The sequence below is a fragment of the Mastacembelus armatus genome, chromosome 23, assembly GCF_900324485.2.
Source record: "Mastacembelus armatus chromosome 23, fMasArm1.2, whole genome shotgun sequence".
In the NCBI taxonomy this organism is placed as follows: Eukaryota; Metazoa; Chordata; class Actinopteri; order Synbranchiformes; family Mastacembelidae; genus Mastacembelus; species Mastacembelus armatus.
In genome coordinates, this window is record NC_046655.1 from 11,570,132 (window position 1) to 11,586,216 (window position 16,085).

The following is a 16,085-nucleotide window of genomic DNA, read 5'->3' on the forward strand; positions in this document are numbered from 1 at the left end:
TGCTTCTAGATAGAAGCAAAGCTGTTTTGCTTTTTTCCTGCAGCAATCATCTATATTTCAGCACAATGAATTTTACAGTACTCTTGCAGAAATTCCTGTCATTCAAGTTTGTGTCATGCATCTGTTGTTTCTGGCTGCAAATAGAGAGAAATGCCAAGTATGCTAAAATTTCAATGCATCCCCTGAAAAGGTGCGACAACTACTGCTGTGTACAGAGATCTGTGTGTGCTAAAGCCAATTTTATTTTACCTTAAAATCTGTCAGCTAGCCTGAGGTACAGAATTTAAATATATATCTCCACAAATAATTCGTTCACATTATTTTATTATCCATGTGTACAGATTGAAAAACCAAACAGATGGTCTTTTAATCTGTGTTCTTACTTTATTAATCCATGCACAGAGTTAATTTCCACATTAGTATAATTTTCTATCTCATGACTCCCAGTAGGTTCTCTAAACTTTACCTAAATGAATGAGAGTTTAAAAACACTTAAAACGGAGAGGTGCTGCCGCAGGCCTATTGGTAAAGCTTTGTCTCCCGGGCTCCACTAGTGTTTCCCTGTACTGACTCAGAAACTGGAGGAAGCTGCAGCTGATTGGGCTCAGCATGTGGTTAAACTTTTTCTTTCCACATTCTCCTCACCGACCTGTACACCAGGGCCTCTGTGGGTTCACATATCAGGTCCCAGGTTGATTAACAGAGTGCAGAGCAGAGTCAGCATTGGAGTTACCATGCTACAACTTCACAGCAGTGTAATGACTCACAGAGTTGAGGTAGATTTGGGGAAGGAGGTGGGGTGCATAGGCATGACTAATTGTTCCCTGTTGGGCTCCTGAAAGAGATGAAGTTCCTTAATGTTTGTTTTTCCCCCTCACCAAACCTATTTTTGTCATGTTTCCCTTTTCCTGTCTTAACGTTATGTTTGTCCTATATCTGCCATTTCCAAGTACACATGATGGATTACAGGATAAATCTCATATGGGTTCAATGAAACAACTAGAGTTGGCATAAATGTGGAATATCAACAACCACCAGGTAAGACAATGTTGGCTCAGGTTTTCCCTCAATGCATATAGAGCTTATATTATTATATGATAGAAGACATGCTACTGGCATGCTCTGGCAAATGAATAAAAAACATGTGATGCTGCAGTGGTGTGAATATGAACTAACCATTTTGCGGGTGGCAGAAGGTGTTTAACATCTTCATTGATGACACAACTACCAAGCCCTGTGGTTAGGACCACGGGGTTTAATAACAGCACCATAGAAGGTCACAAACACTCTGCATGTAGAAATTAGAATTCATGCACAATTGCAGGGGGTTGAGACAAGACAAGAGAAGGAGCAAACATTTATATTCAGCGATGGTGCCAATAGGCTTAGGTGAGTACGACAAATAATGCTCAGCCTACTGTGTTCGATCCTCTATCTGTTTCTCTCCTCTCATGCTTGTGTTCACCCCTGCCTTTTCTCTCTCATTTCTCTGGCTGTGTCCATTACTCTGCTATCAAAGAAACTGCCTTCTACTCTCATTATTTTGTTGCCTTTTTCTTACTTACTATTCAGACCATTGCTTCTCTTTCCTCATGTCTAGTCTGTAATTCAAATTCATTTTGGTTTCTTTATGAACTTGCTGGTGCTAGAGTTATCTCTTCTTCGCATATGTGAAGAAGCAGCTTGATAAAAGAACTTTCACATTAACTTCTTTTATCTCTCACATCAGATTTTCTGTCTCGGTGTATCCACAATCCACTGAGCACAAGTTTATATGAGTGCGCTTATGAGAGTTTCTGTTGTATCTATCTCTCAAGTGAGCTACAACAAATCACGCTTAATCTTGTCACATACACTACCAACACCCCCCCCCCCCTCTTTCACTTCCAAATTCTGGTCACATATCTGAGCGTCTAAGCTAGTGAGCAGTATTTAATGGTGAGTCCTAACAGTGCAGTCAGAGGACTAAGTAAGATTAATCTGTACTTTGATACAGACTATCCCACAAAGATGCCACTGTAAACTTGACACACTACTTCTGATCACAACCTTTTATCTGATTAGATAAATCTAGACCCTGTAATTTAAGGTTCAAATGAAATCACACACAATTAGTGACCCAGATCTGGTTTCCAGACCCAGCAGACAGTTGTTTTTTTTTTTTTTTTTTTAGAGGAAAAGCTCAGATGATCCCACTGTAACCTACCTGCCCAGCACCACATTAGGCAAACAAAGGTAAGCACTAGGTAGTGGCTGTAGTGGAGCACCTTAAATTACCAACATTATGTGAATGCTGTGTTTAAATCTAATGGCTAATTGTTGTTGTGCTGCCCTCAAGAGGCCATTACCAAATAAATAAATAAAATCTTCACTGAATGGAAGAAACCGTACATCACAAATGCCTTTGGTCATCATGTTACTGCTGTAGCTGACTAGCTAATGGGTTGCCTAGCAAGCGACATTAACAGGCACATTTTCATGGTAGATGCTTGTTTTCTAGCTCATTCAGAAAGTGCTAGATGAAGTCTGTGGCTCTTTCAGTTGCACCTTATGTGCTGTTTCAGCTTCTGCTTTTAGTTGGTGTCATCTGAGTTGGTCTTTAAGTATACACACTAAACACACACTCTATTTCAACCTGCCTTCTTTTTTCAGCTCCACTGTCTGTCTTTTAGTCTGCCTCTCTTTCTCACTCACATACATGCATGTACAGTCATTTTAAATGGCCATGAGTATTCTCCATATACTGCTCTTCATATTAAATGCTGTTTCTATAACAGCCACTCTACCCTTTTACTAGCTGTCCATCTATCTACCTGTACTTGTCCTTTCTGGCTATGATGACCAGACACGCCCAGTGGGAAATGGTAATGGTGGACAGGAATGGTCCATGTTAACCTGTAACTGTGTGTATCTGCATATGGTAGGATCTTACACAGACTCAAGGTCAAATTCATTCACAAACCCATCAGTTCAGCAGAAGAACTTGAACAGGCCCTGGAATGAAAAAGCAACCCTTTCATTTTCTAATGCACTGACTTGTTTGAGTATGAAAGTGACTTTTGACTTCCTACACTGAACAGTGCTGAGATGAATGTGACCCAAATCTCTCCACAGCAAGATCCACAGCCAGCAACAAATAAGAGCTGCAAATACCAACATAATCCCTGTAGCCTGCGCCTCAGTTGCATTCAGACAAATTTGCAGCAGACACTGAGTTTTATTAACTGTCTTCCTGTTTAGTCATGAACTACAAAAAGAGGTTAAACTTCACTCAGCAAGTCTGACACCAGAAATACTCAGGCAAAGGCCCACTCACAAAAGAGACTTTGAAGTCACCACAATGTTTGCAAGGCTGTTTCATCTCAGCTCTTTCCTTCCAATATTAACTCTATCTAAAGGCATTTCAAAGGAGGCAGCTGAGCTACACAGAAACATTTCTAGACAAAAGGGGCAAATCCTGGAGAAGAGAGAATCTCTAAGTCTCTCAGAATCACTGCCAAAAAAAAGACAACTATAAAGTAGGTGCAAATGAGAGTAAAATACGTTGGCACGCTGATATGGTGGCATGTATGTGAGTGTGTGTCAGTATAAGAAGGAGGGAAAATGAATGAAGGTTCACCTGGAAACATTCAGTCTGAGGAGGGCTGCACAATATTGGGAAATAATACTGCAGTATGAAAAATTAGAAAAAACAGGACTGAAGCACCTGTTTTTGGTCAACATCATCTCTTCTAGAGACCATTTCATCTTTTTGGTAATTTGGTAATAAAAGGGGGGGGGGGCTTTGGATGTTCGATAAACTGATCAGCACACTCACTCCAACAACTGGAGTACATTGTGTTACAATGGGCAAATTTCTGCTTTAGATTAGTGAAGGAGAACAGGAACCATGAAAGTTTTAGTTTTATATCAAGCAAGAAACAGATGCAGTATAACGTGTTAGACCCGAAACATCCTCTATACAAGTAAACAAAGCAGATGCTTTGAGCTATATGAGACTGGTTTCCTGTGTTCTTGTGTTCTACCATGAAACAAGATAAACTGGACAGTTGTGGTTATTTGTGTTTGCGGACTTGTGTGAAGGATGTTTTGGGCCTGCGACGTGACAACTGTGCATGACCATAATGTCATGATGATGCTGAATCAATATATTGTGCAGCCCTAATTTTGAGCTAAAAAGATTTAAAAAAACAGTATGTGTGAGGTTAAACAGATGCCTGGACACACACACAGCTGCTGCAATGACTCTGTAGTCTCTACTCATTCATTCCACCGTATGAAAACAGATGTGACAGAAAACACCCTGGGAGCAGGGAACACACAGTATGCTCCATTACACTGATTTTTTTCTTCTTTCTCCCCTTATTAATTGTATCAATAAATGGCTGTGTCACATACTGCACACATTCTGACTGCAAAAATGCATTCAACACCTTTCTACCAAAATTTTATGCAATCATTTAAATAGGTTTAAAAAAGGAAGGGATAAAGTGTATTAGCAGGCTTTTAGTAGAGCTGGTAAATATGAAAAAATGCAATTTTCAACAAGCTAAGATGTTTACAGATTAAAAAAACATGTGAGAGGAGGAAAACTGTCAAGAAGCGACACACAAAAGTTTCTATCAACCCCAAAACCAATGAAGCAATTCAAACACTTCCTCAAGGATGCTCAAGGAATACAGTCAGACAGAAACACAGACGCTGACCATGTATGGGAGAAAAACTCAAAGAAAGAGAGATTCTGATTTCCACCTGTTGCCAGGGTAACCAATGGAACAGATGCAGGTCACACTGAGTGGAGGACCAGAACAATCACACATTCTTAAACACATAGATAAATAAATGTATCAATGTCTATATACACTGTTAGTTGACCACATGTCAGGAAAGAACATGACACTGCCTTTACTCTTCTTTTCTGGATGTGTCACGGTCAAATTAGTGTAAGTGGACAAAAAGGACTACAAACCTTATTGCAATAGAGGAATTGTTATGAAAAAACTGCTAGTAAAACATTTTGTGAGTTACTGTAAATCTGACCAGTTGACACCGACATGAGAGAAATCACGTTTCTCCTCTGATGATCGGTCAACACCGAAAACACTGCAGGTACTCTGCTTCTAAAATCCTTCAGATAAACCCCAAAACACTCAAAAGAGTTGCTGTTCTTTTCTCTCTCCTCTATCCACTCACCCCAACCTGTTGAGGCAGATGGCCGCCCAAACTGAGCCCAGTTCTGCTGGAGGTTTTTTCTTCCGTTAAAGGGAGTTTTTCCTCTCCACTCTCGCCAAGCGCTTGCTCATAAGGGATTTGTTGGGTTTTTTGTTTTATAAAGTGCCTTGAGATGATTTGTATTGTGATTTGGTGCTATCCAAATAAAATTGAATTGAACTGAATTCATCCTTTAGGTCCTGAAAAGTTGGCCCTTGGTTGATGTGAGGTTTTCCCCCGTAGCAATAAGCTGCAACTCCATATAAACTCTACTCAGCATCTCTCACGTCCTTCTCCCTCAGCAGCAATTTCTCTCAATTTGGTGTCATTGCTTCTATTCTGCTTTCTGTCTTACCAACACATGCGAGTGCACGCATGCACACACACACACACACACACACACACACACACACACACAAACAATAGTTTCTGAATGTGAGATGAGCTAGCGAGGCTCTCTTTCTACGTCACTGGAGATGAAGGGACCACCAGATAAAACAGGATCAGGATGCTCCTTTATTCACGGGCTACAGGTGGTTGTACGTACGATACCTCTGTGTGTGCATGAAAAAGGGTATGTAAAAAATGTGTGCTGCTTGATGCAAGCATTGGATTTTTGCTGTTATGGAAATGGGGCGTAGGATATCTGTGCGTAGGAGGACCTCACATGGCATCGGTGGGGAGAAGTGGCGATAAAAGGAAAGGAAGAATGAGAAAGATTGAGAAAGGGAGAGATGCTAAAAAAAGAGGAGGAAATCCAATAAAAGAAAAAGATCAGGGTCAAAGGGAAAAAAAACTGGTCACTGGAAAAAAAATGATGAGAGATGATGAGCTAAATGTAGGAGAGCAGGGAGTGCTTAGAGGGAGGTGTGATAAACAGAGATTACATTTAAAAAACAAAAAAGATCAACAACCACAGATAAAAAAGAAGGCAAGAGAATTGCATGATCATAATGAATCCTACATTCCCAGCAAAAGGAGATTTCTAATCCCCCCCCCAAAAAAAAATAAAAACACTTGTGGAAACACTCACCATGAATTGGACGTTGTCAAATCCATTTGCCAGCAGGTGGTTTTCATACTGGACCAGGCCGATGGAGTCAAGCCACTGGCCCACAGACTGCAGCGGGCAGCGGGGACCTATGAGGGGGTGGAGGGGCAAACGTTTCAGTAGGGAGTAGCCATCCACGCGGTAGCAGCGGCAGTCCGGCTGAGACAGCTGGCACTGCCACATCATGTTATGGCGGGCAAAGTGGCTGTCGAAGGAACCTGCCATGGTTTTGAGGAGTCTTTTGACAAGGCAGCAGGAGGAGGAGAATGAAGGGAGGGCAGGTAGAGGGGGGAATAGGTGAAGAAAGAAGGAGGAGGAAAAAGAGAAGGGGAGGCTAAACTAGAGGCATGGTGAGGATGGAGGGGTCAACATGGAATGGTGCAAACAGGGTAAAGGTTAGATTAAGGCGTCCAGGTGAGGCTTGTTCTGAATCCAGCCAGAGGAAGGATGAGAAGGAGTGAAGGCTGAAGTTGTATCCAGAAAAGAGCTCCTGTCCTGGGGATAAAATCCTGCCAGAGATTGGGATTGGGTAAGACTGGAGGTATAGATCCGTGAGCTAACGCGGCTGACGGTGTGTTTGTCGCGCACAGCACAGCAGCCGCTTTCTGTTTCAGCTGTTGCACTTGCTTGGCTGCTCCCCTGAGCATGTGTGTGTGTGTGTGTGTGTGTGAGAGTTTGTGTGTGTGTGTGTGTGTGTGTGTAAGAGAAAGAGCGAGAGCTGCCGGTGCTGTAGATTTCTCTTTATCAAGTACTCCCACTCTCATCTGTATGCTTCTGCAGCCTCCTCTCTCTCCTCGCGCTGCTTTCCTTCCTCCCTCACTCACTCACTCTCTCTCTCTCTCTCTCTGCCTCGCTCTCTAGCTCTCTTTCCTCTGTCTACCTCCTGTCTCTATCTTCTCTCAGGGTGTCGATCGTAACCCTGCTCTCTCTGCCGCTCTACATATATCTGGCTCACTCTGCTGATAATAGCCATCACAAGAGCTCCAGCTTCTTTGTCTGCAAGAAGCCAAGCTCCCTCCCACTCACACACACATATCATGCTCAGTGTGTGTATGCAGCCACATTTACTGTATATATATGTGTGTTTGCCTGTGTGTGGTATGGAGACGCTATTAGTGTTCTTGGTGGGGGGCTATAGCCGGTTTGGCACAGACAGCATTTCTCCTTGTGGTAACCATGGTTAGCAGAGGCTTTGCATTGCGGGGAGGGGATCAGGAGATGGAGGAGGGGGAGTTAACACAGGGAGAGGGGGATGAACACAGTAAATAGAGATGAGTAGTGGAAGATTTGACATACACGGGTGAATAAACTGGCCAAAACAGGGAAATGATACATACCAGAAAGGCAAAACATACTTCATGTATTGTTATACTTTTGGCCACTATCACTAATATAAAATACACATTCAACACAAATTCAAGGGCAACAAACATTTATCTAGGGCACCAGCTGAGTTACCCAGTGAAGTATAAGGTATAAGAGCTCATAGTGTTATCATAATAACAACAATGGCTTAGAATAAGACCCAACTAAATTATACTCACAAATACATTCTTGTGTGTGTTTTACCTGAGGTGTCCTCCTTGAGGTCCAATCCACTGCCTATTCCTGCCCCAATAGAGCTCATGATTTTGTCAATCTGAACAAATTAGAGAGAGAAAGAGAGACAAAGAACCAGAGTTAGAAAAATGTACAGGATGTGCAAGTCATTTCCCAGTAATAAGGCAAATCCCTATTTCTGGATTCAAGCGTCACATAACATGATCATTATGCCAGCCAGCGCACTAAATGTCAGTCATCCTCTCTGTGGATTGAAGGAGCAGAAGGGAAAAGGATGTGTTAACAGGAAACTTGAAGGATGAAGGAAGAGAGAGACCGAATTGGAGGGAGCTACAGTGGCTTCATTAGTGTCTGGATGCTGTCAACCAGTCATCCCTGACCTGGGTCCTGCTGCTAATCACTGAACTATGTGACCTGCACGTCCATCCACCTGTCAGGACTTTTTGATTTACCAGGGGTCAGAGAAATGTGGTCCTGCTGTAACTGGTCTGAGACCAGTGGTTCAACAGTCAGGTCCGACAAATGCAAGAAATGTTTAAAAGCTGATGAACCATGAAGGTGGAGATGGCCTTTTCTTCAAAGAAAGATAAACAGCAATTTCTGCATAGGGTACATCACACAAAGCACTAATTAACATGTACATGTACAGGTTCCCTAAAGGCTGTGCAGTCACTTCAGACATTTTTAAAAATTTTAATACATTTTCAAATATTAATAAAAACATAATTTTTCTCTGTCAGGTTATTGAGAGCAGCCTATATAAACTTAAATGAAGTGTACAAAAAGTGAAGGGGTCTGAACATTTTCTGAACCTAGTGAATATACAGTTTCTCTCATTTGGATGGTTAAAATACAGGTTATTAATTACCATACTAATAACATCAAACAATTTCAACAATTTTCAAGACAAGCCAGACTGAAGCACAAATTTGTGCATACGTGGTACTACCTCTTGTAGCCTGTACCACTAATGAGTGTGGATGTCTTTAAATCAGTGGGTTTTGTGGGAGGTCCCTTGTGATTTGTCTCTTGCTACTAATACAACAGTTTTCTGAGCATGTACTGCAAATACAGCAACTTTATTTGTACAGCAACATTATTTTTCCCATCTGAAATCCCCATATATCACTCAGGTCCCCATATATCACAGTTTCCCTGAAGCTAACGTACCTCATCCTTCCACTGCATGCGATTAAACAGGAAAGGTCACTTTAATTGGTGAGAATTATGGGAAATTCCATATAGTAATTCATCAACATCAGCAAGTTAAGAGGCATGTTGAGAAACTAATGAACAAGTACATACACATATGGACAGACATGCCCAAATGAATGCTCATACTCACACAGCATCACTTTATAAACGGAGAAAAAGTCTTCAAGCCACTATTATGTTCATTTTTCTCCAACAGTGCTGTGCATAATGGCATGAGATTTTTCATTTACACACACTAGCAAGACGTGTAAACAGCCATCAGTTTGTAAAAGTGCATATTATCTTCGGTGTGAACGATGAGACGATGAGTAGTGAGCACGGGCTAATGCGCCTGTGACCCAAAGAGTTTATAAAGGGGGAAGAATCAACAGCGGTTTCCAGGCCATGGATCACATCAGTGTCACAGAGCACAGGAGCCCCAGGCACAAACAGAGCAAAACACACAGAATCCTCGACCTCTGTTCTTCACCCTCCTTAAGAGAAGCTGCTTTCTCTCTGATTTCTAGTCTTCCCTTCAGCTCTGGTGCTGGTTACAGAAGAAACTCAATGTACGAACATGTTAAATTAGCACTGTGGCTCCTTGTGCTCTGTATTACACAAGTGGAATTCAAAGAAAGGAAGAACTGAAGCAGCCCACTGCTGTGCTGTGGATTAATTCTAAATATCCGATAAAAAGCTGGACATATAAAACATATCTTCTTACCTCTTCCCACTCAGCAGTGAATGAAGGTGTTCTCTCTAATCTTCCCCCCAGGCTGGGAGCCTCTCCTGGGCTTGGACTCCCTGGGCCCTGACCCCGAGATCCTGACCCCCAACTGTGCTCCTCCTGGACAAGACAAAAACCATAATTTTGTTTTCAGTTATTTTTGAAGTACAATAAGATGCAAAGGTTAACAAACATTTTAGCTTTTAAATATGTACAACTAAGAACTAAAAACTGCTGGTATAACCAAGTCCTTTCAGTGGTCATCAAAGTTTTATCTATAATAAAGCTATTTTCATCAAACAGACTATGTATTTAGTTTATGATTTATTTACTATAAAATAAAGAAGTCTCATAAAATGTGCTGCACAGCAGGGAGCACTGCGGCCCAGATTAATGAGATTATTGGTTTCTCTGATGTTTCTGAAGTCCCACTGCATGACACAGCAAGATGCAAACTACCTCTGTGGCTGCATAATTTATACAAGAGAATATTTCCTAAGATCTCATTTGCTTTCACTACTAACTGTGAACCTGGTGCTGAGAAAAAAAAAGTAAAGTTGTTATTGAATCCTTGTCGTCTTACATGAATGTCTTCACAATTAAAACACAAATGTTGAATCGTGCTCTCATCACAGCTTTGAGTACATACAGTAAATATTGAGGTATACAGACAGACAGTCACAGTGACATGTCAGCAACAACTTACCTGTATGGGAGACACAGCTACAAGGTTGGAGTCAGACTTAGACAGAGACTTGGACAACTGCAGGTCCACCACACTGCGGGGCATGGACCTCATCCTCCCCAGTGTGCAGGCCCTCTCTTCGTATCCAGTCCCAGATGAAGTGTCTTTGGGCACACCTCCTGTCTGGATGCCCCGTAACTGAGGAATTTCCCCGTTTTGACCAGAGGAGTAGGAGGGTGGGCGGCCTAATGTAGAGCAAACACGTGGTGGATCCACCTGCTCACAGTTTGTGGGTCGAGCCTGGCCCTGGTTGACTTTTGTGTGGAAGATGGTGCGGTACACCACCTGTGGCTTTTGGGGGTCGTTGGCAGTGTCAGTCCCTGTCCTGGACAAGACCTGAGTGGGTCCTCCACTTATCACAATGCTAAATTCTGGGGTTTGCAGCAGTCTGCTCTGGATGTCTGTAGAGACATATTTTTGAGATTTGGGGCTGTAAAGATGGTAAGGCGTATGAGGGGTCTCACAGGCTGGAGAAGATCCATGAAGGAGGCCTGCAAACTCCTCAGGAATGTGGCTCTTCCTGCGCTCAGAGTTTGATGTGCAGGAAGAAGAGCGAGGAGGAGGAGGAGGAAGAGGCTCTCGCTGGTAAGGCCCGTCGTCTGCATGGAAGACACACAAAACACTGATTAGAATTAAACCAGACAAATTTGCATGAAATTGTTCCATCACAACAACAATACACATTAATGAAATTACTCTCCCAGAAAACAAGACAGATCAGAAATGTACACCGAGTACAGAAAAGTACAGAAAAACATATTTGGAAATGTCCAGCCTAAAAGGCTTAAAAAAACAAAACAAAACAAAAAAAGAATACTGCAAACAACTAAAGCTGCAAACAGAAAGAGAAGAATGAGTTTCTGTATGTTCTGCCTTCCTGTAGAAACAATGTTTGTTTCTTCAAGGGGAAATAAAAGAAACTCCTGACTTGGATTTTGCACTGTCTGGATGCAAGTGTGTGCATCACATCACATTATGGTCTTGTGCATGTATGCATGAACTCACTGAGACAGATGTTACACTTCTGACTTTTTTGTTTTTGAGCAATGCCTTCAGAGGCCCACTAATTGTCTGTGTGCAGTGGGGTGAAAAGAACCTCGACAGCTTCTTGATTTTACCGTACAAATGATTATGTATTTGTGTTTGTGTGTGTGTGTGTGTGTCTGACTTTTCGCCTGTCACATTGTGTATACATATGTTCACATCTGCAAATGAGTTACACCTAAGGTCAAAACAATTGTCATGTAAGGGACAGCAGGTGCATTATTTATTCTTCAACCTTAGTTATTGCCCAACAGAGCAACGTCACTCTCAAACTTATAATGATTATCCTCAACTTAATACAAGAGCATAGCAAAGGAGAAGCATTATGTTCTCATGAGACTCACGTTGTAGATTAGATCCTTGGAAAAAAATCTGCTATTATTTATTTATAGTTTTGTTTTCACGCTGTAACTTGATGCTAGATTTATTGAGTGTAAATGATTAGCAGAGCTGTGATAGTCACAGAGAATAAATCACAGACAGGTAGTGACATGGAATGAAGCCCAGATAGAAGCAAAGAAAGTATCATCATAATTTCAAATACTGACAATTGACAACAAAGTTCCACTGCCTGCCACCTCCTCACCCCACAGTCCGTGTTGTCAGTCACTTTAGGCTCGTTTTAGTTTTCCAACTCTCCTCAGCACATCCAGTCACATTTCCATATGCAATAACTGCATAACACAGGCTGAGCACACACAGTAGAGCCAAGCAGCATGACTGAGAGCAGATGTAGATAGGAAAATGTAGGTCTGAGGGAACTGTAGTCATTGCTTTTTCTAAGAAAACCCCAGAAAGAGTGACTAACTGGAACCAATCACAGTGATTAAAAGTGGGAGAAATTGGAGAAAGGAATATTAACGGTAGTGCTGAAAAGAAAAGCCATCATTTTCTATGTGCACCTTGCTTTTTACTGTACTTTAACTATGTGGTCTGCTGTGTTTAAACATCTAAAACAAAGCCATTAACAGTCTTCAGGTAATGAGGGTTGAAAACATGACTCATTGTCAAGTGTTACATGGAATGAAATTGTCATAATTTCCAACACAAGCTGAAACTTTTCAGGTACAGTATGACTAATCCTCAACATTTTACAAGTGGCTAAAAGACCAGTACAGATTGCAACTGTGCCGACCTTTGTTCAGCCTTTAACTAACTCTTCTTACTCAGATACTAATACTCAGACCAATCACAGTAGGAGCATCTTTTTTTAGTGAATCAGGGCAATACAGGATTGGTTCCCTGGGATTATTAAAGAAATTGCAAAATTCTGATTGTTTGTTAAAATTTTCATTTACACATAATTCTTTCTACATGTGCATCTCGAAAATATGCTGTGCATTTCGTTTGCAGTCCTTATCACACTCTCTATGCTTCCCCATTTCTAAAGATGAGAACTGTTGGCAACAGGTGAGCCTTTTGGTTGTTATGGCAACAGAGCCCCAGCACCAGCATTTCTCCCAGTTTTATGGTGTCTAAGTGTCTTTGGCCTTTGAAATAGCAAGGAAAAAGTGTAGGGCAGATAAATACAGCAATCAAATGAGCAGGTGTGCGTGTGCGTGTGTGTGTGTGTGTGTTTGGCTAGATAGGAAAAAAAAAAGCATTACAGAGGCAGAGCTGAGATATGTGCACATGCAAAACTAAAGGTCTGAGGTGAGGGCAGAAGGAAAGTTGCATTCAATATTGTTTGAAAAGTTTTCAGAAAAAAAAATGTATAATGCAAAATAAATGTAACACTTCAAATGATGAGAATTTTGATGGACTGACAACATATTTCTCCCAAATTAATGGATACATAACAGAAGAAGTGTAACTTGGTTCAAACAATCAACAGCAGTTTTCTGTGTGTCCATTCCTGAGCTTAAAAAATAGTCTGCAGATTGTTTAAGTGTGTAAGGGTGTGTAACAGCGTTTCTTACCTCAGCATCCAGGGCAAAATCACCTCAAACAGGAGCAATACCGCTGTATGTACTGCACACATTTATAGTCGCTCACCCTGCTCCAAATGGAGAAACAGCTTCTGGATCACTGAGCATACCTGGATTTTTATTGTGAAACTATTACGCAAATACACAAACACCAGTTGTGGCATGCAGCCGCTCAGACTAGAAGCTGATTGGTATTTGGATAAGTTGTGTTCATCCCAGGGCAAACACACTTACATAGTGTGTGTGTGTTTGTGCAACAAGACATATTTCACATATTTATGTTACTCATAGATATATAAAATTAACTCTTAAATATTTAAGAATCAATCCATCAACACTAAATGCCACCCATCAAATACAGATTTATCAATTTATCAATTTATACTGACAGATCAGTCAGTCAGAAATACTGATACTGAATAATGTGTGAAGTTGTCACTTCCTCAAGGTGATAAACAGCTTGAGGCAAAACCTTCAGCTGTGTACATCCACCCACCATCCACCCATCAGCAAAAGACAGGCAGAGAAGAAGAGCGTAGGTGCAAGAGAGGCGGCTCTGAAATGAAGCTTTTATACAATGTACCTAAACACTTTTTGTCTATTTATAGAAAATAAAGACATGACATTAATCATTCCTGGGGTGTTGTGGTGGCCCAGCAGTCCAAGATACAGGAGCTGCTTCCCTATTCCACACAATAACACAATAAATGTTATGTGCTAAAAAGTTGGAAATGGTCCTTGCCCCAAAATGACATACTGTACTCTACATTTAACACAGGTGACTAGTGTTTGCTTATTTTCAAGCAACTCTGTAACTCTATCTGTGTGCACCCCGCCTCTCGCCCAGTGCCAGCTGGGACTGGCTCCAGCCCCCCATGACCTTGTGCAGGATAAGCAATATTGGTAAGAGATGTATGTTTTCTAAGATCTTCCTTCAGCTGTCTAAGCTGTACAATTTGTTTTGCAGCTGTGAGGGTCTACTCCATTTCCTTTGTGCACTGCTTTGTGAGACAATAGTTTCTAATGCAGCACACTCAAACACCAAGTATTTTAGTGTGCATACTTTGACTATAGCTAATTTTATTGCTGCGTAAAATCCTGCTTAGAGCTAGTATGGCACATTGAATGGGGACACAGTTTTAGTCTCTAGTCAGCTCTTATTGGCATGTAATGTAAATGATCTTCTAAAAAAAGATCTCTTGCCAGCAATCACTTCACTGAAGTAAGATTTAATTTTGAGCAGCAAATAAGCCATCTCATGTCTAAATAAGGTCCTTCATGCAGAATCTAAATTGAGAAAAGATTAAAGAAGTGGAAGGCTAAAAATGGAAACAGTTCTCAGGTGCTGATGGAGGAGCAGATGGAAAGACAAAATTAGATAAATCCTTAAAAAGAAGGGTCAATCAATTTTCTTTTTCATTCACACATTCAACAAACTCTAAAGATGTGGTTAACTGATTATATAATGTTCGTTGCACCAGTGGTCAGAACAGAGAGAAAATAAAAGACGAAGAGGGAGCGAGGGAGAAAGGATGAAGAGAAAAGGAAGAAAAGGCCTTAGAGGTTAGAAAGGTTAATGTTAAAATGAAGAAAGCACTGGGGATGGGGCAACAGAGCAAGAAAGGAAAAAACAGAAAGGGTGAAGGAGGCTATTTGATTGCATGGAAAATAGAGTTTAAGGGGAACTGCAAATGAGTTGTGCAGAGGAAAACTGATACACTACAGCAAAACTGAAAAGCTAAAGAAGGGCTGACAAATGGCAGCAAGGCTCAGGTAAAGTGAGGGGACAGTCAGGGAGTGACAAAGATGAGAGAGAAGTGAATGAGAGCTTATGAAGATGGCAAGAGAAATAATGAAGTGACAGCATGAAGGATTGAATGACAGAGGGGGGGCTGGAGGGACAAAAATGAAAGTGTGGAAAAACAAGGCTGAAGGTTAGAAGTCAAAGTGAGAGAAATATAACTGGGGAGGCTGCAATGAGACGTGTCACAGTAAAGAGTCAATCCACTACAAGGTGGATTTTTACAAAAAAATTCAAAGAATTCTATCAACCCCAATAAAACTGATTTCATTATTGATTTTTACACAAACTGAAGATAATTTAAATGTCCATTAAAATAAATGTAATAGTTGCCAATACTAATAAATAATATATATATATGTGTACAAAAAGCTTCTGCAAAAACAATGTGATAAGATGTCTGACTGCTTCTTTCCTCGAAATGAGTGTGTACATGCAGACACATGCACAAGCACCACACACACACACACACACACCATCTCTCTCACACTGGTATGTTCTTCACAGTGTATGGGTGTGAGCGCGGGATCCAAACATCTGATAGCAGCATGTTCATCACTCTGTCTCTTGTGGCATCGCACTGGCTGTTATTAAAAACTACAGAGTAATATCTGAGCTGTCAGTCATCCCCAACATTAGAGACAGAGCCCTATTTCCTAAGTGTCACAGGAATGGATAAATCATTATCAGCTCCCTAAGCCTCAGACGCTAAGCTAATGCTAGGTTAGCGCTAGACTATAGTAACAAACTCACAGCAAGATGGTACAGTACTGCAGGACTTTGTTGAGCCAGTACCAGGACATTAGGTTTTAGAGACAGAAATA

At 41.2% G+C, this 16,085-nt stretch overlaps 1 protein-coding gene across 4 annotated transcripts in view; it reads right to left on the reverse strand.

Moving 5' to 3' along the window:
- Positions 1-16,085, reverse strand: part of anks1b (ankyrin repeat and sterile alpha motif domain containing 1B) — a 157,750-nt gene that overhangs the window by 37,448 nt on the left and 104,217 nt on the right. For all 4 annotated transcript variants that reach the window (XM_026326486.2, XM_026326487.2, XM_026326485.2 and 1 more), the window contains 4 exons: positions 10,450-11,087; positions 9,741-9,863; positions 7,832-7,901; positions 6,245-6,351 (listed from right to left, as the gene is read on the reverse strand). In XM_026326486.2, the coding sequence (XP_026182271.1) occupies positions 6,245-6,351; positions 7,832-7,901; positions 9,741-9,863; positions 10,450-11,087 (938 nt within the window). The remainder of the gene's footprint in view (positions 1-6,244; positions 6,352-7,831; positions 7,902-9,740; positions 9,864-10,449; positions 11,088-16,085) is intronic.